The sequence below is a fragment of the Ascidia mentula genome, chromosome 5, assembly GCF_947561715.1.
Source record: "Ascidia mentula chromosome 5, kaAscMent1.1, whole genome shotgun sequence".
Taxonomy (NCBI): Eukaryota; Metazoa; Chordata; class Ascidiacea; order Phlebobranchia; family Ascidiidae; genus Ascidia; species Ascidia mentula.
In genome coordinates this window covers 20,759,017-20,770,581 of record NC_138570.1, presented here as the reverse complement: position 1 = coordinate 20,770,581, position 11,565 = coordinate 20,759,017, and the positions used below count along the sequence as shown (strand labels likewise).

General features: G+C 36.3%; 2 protein-coding genes across 2 annotated transcripts in view; both read right to left on the bottom strand.

The window, feature by feature from the left end:
* Positions 1 to 11,565, bottom strand: part of LOC145903197 (protein NLRC3-like) — a 223,617-nt gene that overhangs the window by 95,583 nt on the left and 116,469 nt on the right. The window lies entirely within an intron of this gene.
* LOC145902628 (uncharacterized) lies at positions 777 to 7,685 on the bottom strand. The gene is made up of 15 exons (XM_082990671.1): positions 7,482 to 7,685; positions 7,176 to 7,263; positions 6,935 to 7,101; positions 6,368 to 6,542; positions 6,014 to 6,207; positions 5,764 to 5,902; positions 5,169 to 5,220; positions 4,628 to 4,793; positions 3,313 to 3,479; positions 3,066 to 3,246; positions 2,571 to 2,641; positions 2,093 to 2,279; positions 1,771 to 1,872; positions 1,352 to 1,454; positions 777 to 1,057 (listed from the first exon to the last, which is right to left on the bottom strand). The coding sequence occupies exons 1-15, from the start codon at positions 7,539 to 7,541 to the stop codon at positions 915 to 917; spliced, it is 1,995 nt and encodes a 664-aa protein (XP_082846797.1). The 5' UTR covers positions 7,542 to 7,685; the 3' UTR covers positions 777 to 914.

The following is an 11,565-nucleotide window of genomic DNA, read 5'->3' as shown; positions in this document are numbered from 1 at the left end:
TATGTTGAAATCCAAGTCTTTGTTTTCCGATTAACTAAAAGTAGTTATGTTTATTTTAGCTTTATTTATCATTTGCGAAACAAGTATTTGTGTTTAAATTAACGTTATTTATTATTTGCAAGAAGTACCTATGTTTAATATAACTATTTACGTAGTTAGTTTGGTTGCCTAAGTTAACTATATCGCTTGATTGCCTACATAACATGGTTTATAACACAGCTATAATGTCGTTGCATCTACTGGCTAGCACTTTTTCACCCATGTCGTTTCGTTTGACATCACAACTTGGGCATTCATTGAACGCGTGATTATAATGATTTGGTTTTAACTCTCAGGCACAACAAAGTTGTAAGTTTGGGATTTTTGTATGCACATATGTTGTGCGGCGACACTAGACATAGACCATGTCGCTGTACATCAGCGCCATATGGTATGAAGCAAATTCTTCCGCAAACAAGTGACTCTTACTTAGATAAGTAAACTCCCTTTCGTTAAATAACCTTCTGCCAAACGGCGTTTTCCATAATAGCGATAATCTCATGTTAAAAGTGAATCTTGATACTTCTTGGTGCAATGAATAGACATTGCTATGCGTATGTTCAAATACTATTTTATGTTTCTGTTGCTGTCAGGCATATTGTATTTCGATAACATCACGTGATTTCACAAGCGGTGTTAGCGTTATTTTTTTTTAAGTTGAGTGGTTGGATTGTGCTTGGAGACAACGCAGCACTTTGAAACTAATCTCTTATAAAGCAACAATTCTACACACACAGATATATGTCAGGTTGTATTTTTGCAGCAAGATACAAAAGTGTGCGTTATACACGGGATTATACAAATATACGTTAAGCTGTTAATTAAATCAGTCAGTTAGTTACACGCAGGGTACACTTATGTCTTCAGTTATCACATTAAACATCCTTGTTGAAACGACGTCTCATAAACCAAGCAACCAACCCAAGCACAATAATAAGCAGAACGACGATGAATCCAACTGCTATGTAAACACCTTTCATATCCTGGACACCTTCTGATTCCAATGCTTTTTCCACCTCTGCACACACACATATATTAAGGTAAGATAGAGTTATTGGGACATATAGTTACATGGTATGGAAAAAGAAATACCAGTATTGTTTATTTGGTGATTGGTTGTCATGATTTATAGAATTTTCATCAGCAAACGTTTTAGAATTTTTAAGTCAGACAACTTCAATTATTTTTGAAGATAAGATGTGGAACTCTCTTTTGTTGTTCTTTGACTTGGAAAGGTAATTTTGTTCCTCAAAAGTTGCAGCCTTAAATCGGATCAGACGATATTCAAATAGCGAAAGATATAAGTTCTCACCAATGCAAGTTTTTTCGTCATTCCCGAGATAGCGGCCTTTAAAACAAGAACATTGGACAACTCCAAGTTCTTCGTTGCAGAAATCTGTGCATCCACCATTTTCCTACAATAAAAGATATTTATGATACAGACTAGACAACAGACTGGAGTATTTGTACAACCAAAAAAATAGCACAAAAAAATTAACAAACTGAATTACTGATGACTGCCCCGGTAGACTGTGGATCGATAACCCTGTTAGTAGTTTATGTGTAAAACTAAATATACGAACGCACCAATACACACTGGACCTTTCACTAACTTAGCTGCTTACGTGTTTTTGAAGATTAGTTAATCTGTTTTTCGTTTAGTATATAACGTGATGTACAACTAAGTACGGCTCTATGCTATATACCGAGAGCTTAAATGCATCTACTCACCTTTCCACACAAATCCTGAGCTGAAACGTAGAATGGTCCAACCGTTAAAATCTCTTCTATATCCGCATCCACTGATCGCCGTTCACGTCTTTGTGAGCAATCCTGTGAAACACACATGAATAAATGTTTTGCGTTTTCATAATAAAACTCTGAAAATTTGTAAATAAATCCAGAAGCTTATCAAGATTATTCGATTGAAAATTGTGTGAGTATTTTTTCGTAAAATCAGTTTTGTTCTTGTGTAGGACAGCTAATATGTTACTATGTACGTAATTCTGCCAAGGAAGAAAGAGTCAATTTTACTGTCTATACAAAACCTCACCGGTTGTTGACAACCATCAGAAGTGTTGTCGCATAATTGCACGTAACAGTGAGCGTACAGTGATTGTTCGTTCACAGGCACGTTGTTCCACACGAATGAGCGAAACTTAAAGGATCCGAAAGTGCTTTGGTAGTTTCTCAAAATTACGATTGAATCTTCAGACTCCATCTCGTGGACGACTTTGCAACTGCGATAATATGATTTTATCTGTAAACTTTTTATATTTTAACACGAACAAATCTCTAATAAGATGCCATCAAACATTTTGAGCAAGAATAAAACAAATTTCTATAGACCTGTGTTAATATTGTGGCATGAAATAGAAGTAGAAAAAACACTGAATTTAAATGAGAAATAGTGGGTAAGGTTGGAAATATGTGAAGTTTCGTGCTTATGTTTTCTGGCATTCTTAATTCACTTTCACTTGAACATAATTGACAGGAATGTATTTGGAAGGTTTTTTTCGTCGACATTTTACCTTTCTGTGATGAGTTCATGTATCAAACCTCCTTCATCAGAATCCATGTTGCTGACCCAGCACGATTTTAACTGACAAACAGAGTTTCATTAAAACAGTGGCTAAACATGGAATCCTTGCACAAATCATATGAAAAAAATTCCTAATATATCTAATAGAAACCATACATAAATAAACAACGCTTTGTCAGCCAACAACAACGAGCGCATTTAGGTCCAGCCAATAATCCAGTCCACCTACATAACTTATGACGTAAGTTTAGTAATAAAGGAGTAGAATGGTCAACAAAGTTTTTGTATTAAAAGTTAATTTATTCACAAACTTGACTTCGAGGAATTCATCAATGAATTTATTTATTTAGCATAAAATTTTTACCGTGTGTGAACGCATATATGTGTATTTCAGGCCACACTTCTAAGACTTAACTTATGACCAGCAGAGCCTTAATAATGCACTGATACATATTTATTTCAAATTATTATTGAACAAACATACCCTTAGAGATGTGTGAAACTTTCCACTTCCACTGGCCGAATCAACCTTAGCGTAAACGAAGTTTGGAACTTGGACGATTGAATTTGATCTGAGTGGATTTTTCATTTGCTCGTCACTAAACAACTCAAATCTGATCGTAATATTCCCGACACTACGATGTGAAGTCAGATAACTTTCTTTCCTGTTAAGTTTCAACAAAAGCATAAATGTCACCAAATTAAAAAAGTAATTAAATTACAATGCGTACAGTTTAGTTGACATTGCTCTAGAAGCAGTTTTGATATCTCTGTTTAATATTTCCGAAATAAAGCACGATATTTCCAAGTGTGGATTGTAAGATCTCCGTCTCACAACTTGAGTGGTAAATTTGTAATTGCGAACTTGGTACATGATGCTTACGTTGCTTTGGGATTTCTTCGAAAAAACATGTAAAGTATATTTTTGTTGGAATAATTAATAATGAAGATTATGCTCTGATCAGTTGGTCGATAATGAAAATTTTTATATGTTTTTTAAAGGTTTATGACATGCTTTGTCTTATTCAAGATTAATATGCCTAATTGCTAAGTTCGTTTACAAAACTTAGGTTGATTTTACTTTTCTTCGAAAGTAATTCAGAGCAAATATCAAGAAAATCGCAACTTATCATACGTGCACTCACATATTACGCTGCTTATCATTTTAACTTTTCATAACATGAGTGACGCCTTAAGTTGTGAGTGAAGTCAAATATTATCGCTTTGAAAATAGGTCAACAACTCTAACGACGATGACATCATTAACGTGCAAAGTAAGTTAAGTTAATGGAAATCACCTCTTACACGAAACTTATCTATTGACTCAGGTTGCATCAGTAGTGTCGCTGCACAACACATGTTTACAAAGAAAAAAGGCCCTAAAACTTACAGCTAATTTATGTTAAAACCAAGCCGGGAGTTAAAACCAAAGTCATTGTAATCACGCGTTCAACGAATGCCCATGTTGTGATGTCCAACAAAGCGGCGTCAGTAGCATGTGAAAAAATGCTAGCCTGCAGAGGCAGCGACATTAAACTTGTGTCATAAACCACGACATTTAGGCCATAAAGCCATATATATAACTGAAATCATAAACAAAGTCAAATAAACTTCTGTGCTGTGTGCTGTATTACTTTACTGGATTATCGACAATAAACGGATTTATGAACACCTTTGGACTGGTTTGAAGCTTGGTGGACGTATGTGTTTAGCCGGGAGTTAGACTACTTAGAAGACGCACAGACTTGTGTAAAGGAGTTATTTAACTCCAACAGTAACCTTGAGATAGAGTAGGCAAGTTGCCTACGAGGCCGAATTGCCATCGAGACTCAGTCGGGCCCTTTGGGTGCGACGCCCGAGACGCAGTCGTATCCCTCGGTCGCTCTAAGGGGGGCGACAGTAGTTTGTTTTCTGCTACTGAACAACCCCACATTTCTATGTAATAACCATGTTATTATTAACTGTATTGTGGACCAGTTCAGTTACTGCCAGATTTAATAAATTCAGATGTACATCGGATAATATTTCTTCACTAAATACAAATACCTCCAGAGTTGAAGAACACGCGCCCAGTTCAAATTGGAAAACAGGATCTTTCGCTGCAGCTTTACAACTTCCAGGGAGACAATCAAGACTTGTCATGGGACGATTTGAAATATACAAAATATCTTTTCCACTTGCATCCAATGCTCTTAACCCATAGGAACTGACACTGGAATAAAAGTTGTTTAAATAACCATAAGATTGGTGAACTTGATGTTGTAAAATACGTCGCTAATTTATAACCTATAAAAAAGCAATAGAAGAAAATAATAGATGTGTAAGATGTCGTTTATATTTATAATCAGTTAGAAAAGTTCGGATGACCGACATCTGAATGAGATTGTGATTACTCATCATAACTTGTTTATTATTTTAGATTAACTGAAGTTTTATCAAAACAAATTTCATGCAAGCAACAAAACTTATAACTAAAACAAAGAAATTTTATATCATTGTTTTGGTTTAGTTTGGATGAATTCAAAGTAACAAATTCATGAAAAAAATATTTATTCCTCTAGCAATTTTTATAAGTTTTAAGTCTTACTTTAACTTGATAGAATTTGAGTTGCATTCCTTTTCGTTATACATCTTGCAATCTGAATATAAAATAATATTCTAGTTTCACTTTTCCTGTTTTAAACTACTTTGATTTTAGTGCAAAAATATTCCTGGGTCAATAAACCTTATTTCGTCTCAATTTATATTCTCAGTTAATCTTTCTGACTATTATGTTTACATTAATTACTGGAAGTTTTAAAAATGAAAGCAGCTGACCATCACAGAGTTAGCTTTGCATCGAAATGTCAAGCAAAATCTTGCAAACACAAGAAGTGCGTAATATCATAGGCAAAGCCATGTAGTGAAAGTGCTTATGGTGACACATAACTTTCCCCGTGAGAACAGGGTGTAATTAAACACAAACTTGTATGAAAAATATTTGTTTGAAAATTCCATAAGTCAGACACATAATAACTACGTCATCCACACACACCAAGCATTGTGCACTACACAGTGTCCGCATTTTTAAATTATGTAATCGGTTTGTGTTTAAGTCTCTTTATATGATCGGTTGCTCAACTTGTTCAACCCACTTCATTACTTCTGCCTCACATTATTCTCGAACTTGATATAATACAAACCTGAGCTTATGCTGATTGAAGGAGGAGGAGTGTCAGAGTCATATACGAATATTTGAATATTAATTCTTCGGGCTTGAAGTTTTATTATTTGATCCCCGCCATCAATTACCCCAGTATGTGAAGGATCATCGGATAAAATCTATCCAACAACAAGGTACAGGAGATCAAATGAACTTAGTTTGTTTTATATCAAAGATAACAACAACGTCTCTATAATGGCAGTCACGAAAACTTTCAGAATGCAGCTTACATAGAGTCCGTCAGGGCCTTCAAACCTAGGGCTAACAGAGGAAGCAGATATTGTGAAATTACATCTCACTGGGCTTGTCACAGTATAATTACAAGCTAGGTATTGTAACAAGTTCCCATCGCTCGAAGTTGGAAGAACAAGAGTTGTTGGAAGATCGTCCACGTTCAACTCCGAATCACAAGATTGTTTGTTAACTAAACAACATTTCGTATTTTACGTACTTGCATGAGTTTGTAGAAATTAAATTAAACTGAAAGTTGGCCGAATGCCGTTGCATCTTAACTTTAATCGATTTATGATATTCAAATACATTTCCTGCTTGTTTCTTACATTGTTTGGTTTTACGTTTCTTACCTTCCATGAATGCAACGAAGGGAAAAGTCACAGAAGGAATGCCTTTCATCGTCCAACAATATAAATACATGAAACCTGTATCCGATTTCACAATTCCTGTTGCACTTCCATCACCAGTAAACTCTCCTAACAAGGCTCCTGTCATGTCACCGGGTCCGAATTTTCCTTCGAAAACCTACAATATAACAAAACATACAAATAACTAGTATGAAAAATAGGGATTTCCCTGTTCCACATACCGGTATTTGCCCTCTAAACGCATTAGTCAGTTATTTCTATGGTTCGCTTTCAGGTTGTTTTATTATCATTATCAGAAAAGAATTCAACCACTGACGCCTGAATAAATTATACAGATAATTAAAAAATGCCACAAATGTTAAAGTACAATATTCGATCCGCAAAAATAACGTTAGAATTTATCGTCACGCTAATTATTTTTATATCTTGCAGTTGCGAACAGGAATATTCATAAACTTGTTGTAATAAGTTTGGTTCACGTAAGCACAAGATCTCCCACAACTCAAAGTTAAGGTTGGTTGAGCAGAACTACAGAGCGGACATATTTACCGAACAAATCTTGTTGCCGAGTGATCTGGAGGACAAATGTATTGCAGCAATTCCCCCATCATTTCCAGTGGATAAACCTTTCTCAAACGTTGGACAAAACGAAAAGATGCTGAAAATAGTTCTCTGTCCACTATAAGCTGATGGTCGGCATTTGGACGCCATCAAATCTACACAAGTATGGCGTTTAATATATTCGTGAATAACATATAACGATTTTAACACAATGTCTTTATATAAATACCTGCAGCTGGCACAAAACCTGCAACATGCCGAAACAAACATAAGAGGAAAATAATTTCCATTTCAAATGTTTTTCCTGACATCGACAACTGAAGAGAATAGAAGTTATTGTAATAGAAGTTATAAACCTTGTGTTAACTTAAATGTTTACGTTGCTTCTGATTTATACACTCTGCAGTCACAGAAACTGATGATGCCTCTTTAGGCGAAATATATTTATCTGATATTAAACATCTTTGAGCTGTTGGGCTTGATTGATATTTTCAACTTTACTCAGAAACTTATTCTAAACATAAAACAACTCAACTTCGACAAAATGATTGATGGGAGAATCATAAAAATCAACTTGTTGCAATAAATTCCACATATGTAGTTACAAAGAATGTAAACCAATTGTAAAACTTCGTAATAATTAACTTTCAATTATGGCCACTAGGTGCGCCACACCCACGCTTTCGGTGCTATGACAACGATATAAACAATCATGTGAAAATGTCGATGCAATGGTAAAGCATGACCTATTTTAGAAAAGAAGTGTTTCATTAACCGTTCTACCGAACTACACACAAACATGTTTTGAAACAGCTACAAAACTTACTCTTGTGACTAATATCAACACCACATTATTTTTATCACATTCTTCTGCTCACGTCTTTGTTTTGTATTCGCATTAACAATTGTGAACTTGCATTATCTCTGTTATATTCCTGAGACTCCAAAAGGAGTGGAAACATTTCAATTTGAATAAGACAGAAACTGAGGATGCCAACAGGCGAAATTATTATTTATGAGAAAAAATAAAAATTACACACAAGCGGTGATCGTGCTTCACTCATTGTCACAGGAATATAATATATTGATTTGTAAAGACAGATCCACCGGTCACCGCGACCTGCACAGGTCGGTTCCTGCATTCATTTTTCACATATTCTCTGGCTTGTATTATGTCTAATGTAAGATAACCTGTTGTACTTTAGACGTACACACTTCGTGTTGTCGAGGATAAGCAACGTTGTTACCTCAAGCAGTTACGACTAACTTCATAGATAAATGTTAAATGTTAGGAAACTGATGCCAAGGTGAGCTACCAATGTTAATCGACAATTTCTTGTAATACGACCCAAGTAATTTGCATCCAAGTTAGTTAGATCTCGTATTATTTCTTAACACATTTCTTTACCTGTCCCTCGACACCTTCCTGTCCCAGGCAACTGAATGCGGACAAACAGCTGCAAGACTCCCGGCTTTATAGAAAAACTGCATTACCACTAAACACGCAGCAGGTAACTTCCCAACCACATGAGGCGAAGTTGTTGCTACTTTCAGCAGTCGGGACACGCACCGCCAAGCACTAATCTTGTACCAGGTACTGCATGACGTCATGAATATGTGAACAAACATGAGGTGATTTCAACGCGCATCCATGCACAGAATATTTAATGTTTCATGTTTTCTATGATATGAGCAGACATCGCAACAGAGGTGATGCGCAAACGTTTTACTTGCAAGAGAAATTTTATTCTAAATCGTCGCTTGCAGCACAACCAACAAAAGTAACACAAACAGGTAATTTTTAATGACAGAACAACTCCACATTCAGGTCAATACCTTGAGTTAAGCATTTAATACCAGGAGGGTAAGATTAAACAGAATTCTTTGTATCAAGGTTATTTTTGCAATAAATTTGTCATTATTAAAGTTACACATTTTTTACAGACATGTGGTTGAAAAGTGTTCGCAAAACGACATTCGTTTGCAATGTTTCCTATTCTTCGTTTACATTCAGAATATCAGAAACATTCAACTATTATTCTGGGTTCAACAATCCCGAGTTTTATAAATAGTTTTTTTCAAGAACGCGTTTGCAATTGTGAATTTCAAGTTTTTGCGGCAAACGCTACTACGCGACACGCAGCGCCAAGCGCTTACTTCATCTTCTAATCTCGTCTCCCACCAAACAACCTGAGATTAGCCTTGTACCAGGTACTGCATAACGTCATTATAATACTGCGAACACAAGTTTGCAGTAAACACGGTAAGGAGATTGAACGTGCGTGCAAGTAATGTTAATTACTAGCAGTTTGCAGTAAACACGGTAAGGAGATTGAACGTGCGTGCAAGCCCAGCAATGTTTATTTCTACCGGGTTTCAGGACGCTATATATAGATAATTACAACGTTGATCACAAACTAAGGAGAATTTGTTCATCGTATGCATGTTCTCACTTTTATTTCGGGATCAAACATCACAGAGATGTAACTCACGTTTTAAATTGTCTATGATATCTGCATACACCACAGTGGAGAAGATGACGCGCAACGTTTTGCTTGTGGCTCACGTCCATGCTAACTCCACCGCGGATAGATTGTACCACAAATAATATAAAAATCCTGACGGAAGTGTAAATTGTGGCTGAATAACCAAGGTATTTTATGACAACTTCACGGTTGACATTCCTTCGTAGAAATTGTCGAAAGACCAAACCGCTGAGGCATGAACAATTATCTTTCTTCAATTTTAACTAAAGACAAAAAGCATGATAATTACAAGGCCACAAACGGTTCGCATTGGAATTTACGTTTCAAAGTTGCCCGAATGCAGCAAAAAAATTTCGAGGCGCGAGACAAAATGCAGATTCTTACGTCATTTTGTCTGACTCGCGCCACGAAAATGTGCACCCTGGGGTTGTGCAAGCCTGGGGCAGAATGTTGAAATTTGAAGTTTTTTTAACACAAACCTTGTGACTTGTCACACGCTTAAATCAATAATCCACAACCCCAGGGTGCCCCCGGTTCCGATCAGTTAAGCATTTATTACTGCGATGTAAATATTAAACATGACCTTTTGTTGTGTTGATATTTGTTTTGTGTACATTTGATCAAACTGAGTTTACCCAATTATTTAATTACGTTATGATGAATTGCACTCTTCAATCGTTACTATTTTTTATAATTTGTTTCCCATTTCTGCGATACATTAATCTAATATAACTTGAGTAACATTTAATTGTGAAATCCTATTTGTTCAGTACATTTGACATAAAGTCGCACGTGAGTTCTTATGTTCTTCCCTAGCATGACTTTAATTGAAAACCTGATGCAGAGTGTAACGTCCGTTGAACGCGCCCCGGTTCTTGGCGCGGAACGTCACACGAGGCGGAATTCCCGCAGTTTTAATGGGCCTCAAACTCGCTCACTCAGTTGATGTTATGTTTGTTATCGAATGTGCAGTACGCACTCGTACGCAAGATGGAATGTATTCGAAGTATAGACGGTACAGACGTCGGGAGGAGACGAAAGACACGTATAGGACACGTGGACCCTTAGAACACGGTTTCTACACAGAAGGCAATGTGTCAAAAAAATACACTTCACGTAGATAATTACAGCATAAGGCTCACCAACTATTTGGGAACCGGGAAACTCTGGACCACAAAGACGGTCCAAGCAGTTACTGTATCACACCTAAACGAAACAGGCAACATAAACTACAATGCGCCACTATGACGTAACACACACAATGCTTACCGATAACTTTAGGCGAAAGAAGATTAAATACCACACGCTTCACGTGTGTACAAATGCAAGAGAGACACTGTGAGTACAAAGACAGCGTCAACACCGTGTGTAAACTTAATCACATTTACAAGGGCAGCTATACTGTTCAGCGAACTGACTTCTAAGACTGATGGGAGAATCTTAAAAATCAACTTGTTGCAATAAATTCCACATATGAAGTTACAAAGAATGTAAACCAATTGTAAAACTTCGTAATAATTAACTTTCAATTATGGCCACTAGGTGCGCCACACCCACGCTTTCGGTGCTATGACAACGATATAAACAATCATGTGAAAATGTCGATGCAATGGTAAAGCATGACCTATTTTAGAAAAGAAGTGTTTCATTAACCGTTCCATCGAACTACACACAAACCTGTTTTGAAACAGCTACAAAACTTACTCTTGTGACTAATATCAACACTACATTATTTTTATCACATTCTTCTGCTCACGTCTTTGTTTTGTATTCGCATTAACAATTGTGAACTTGCATTATCTCTGTTATATTCCTGAGACTCCAAAAGGAGTGGAAACATTTCAATTTGAATAAGACAGAAACTGAGGATGCCAACAGGCGAAATTATTATTTATGAGAAAAAATAAAAATTACACACAAGCGGTGATCGTGCTTCACTCATTGTCACAGGAATATAATATATTGATTTGTAAAGACAGATCCACCGGTCACCGCGACCTGCACAGGTCGGTTCCTGCATTCATTTTTCACATATTCTCTGGCTTGTATTATCTCTAATGTAAGATAACCTGTTGTACTTTTGACGTACACACTTCGTGTTGTCGAGGATAAGCAACGTTGTTACCTCAAGCA

What these genes read in the sequence shown, in the direction of transcription:
- LOC145902628 (XM_082990671.1), bottom strand. Translation starts at nt 7,541, where the DNA reads ATGTGGAATTTATTGCAACAAGTTGATTTTTATGATTCTCCCATCAAT. An exon ending in CCATCAATCATTTTGTCGAA is followed by an intron (nt 7,264 to 7,481) that starts GTTGAGTTGTTT and finishes TATTCTCTTCAG; the next exon opens with TTGTCGATGTCAGGAAAAAC. An exon ending in AGAGCAATGTCAACTAAACT is followed by an intron (nt 3,247 to 3,312) that starts GTACGCATTGTA and finishes GAAACTTAACAG; the next exon opens with GAAAGAAAGTTATCTGACTT.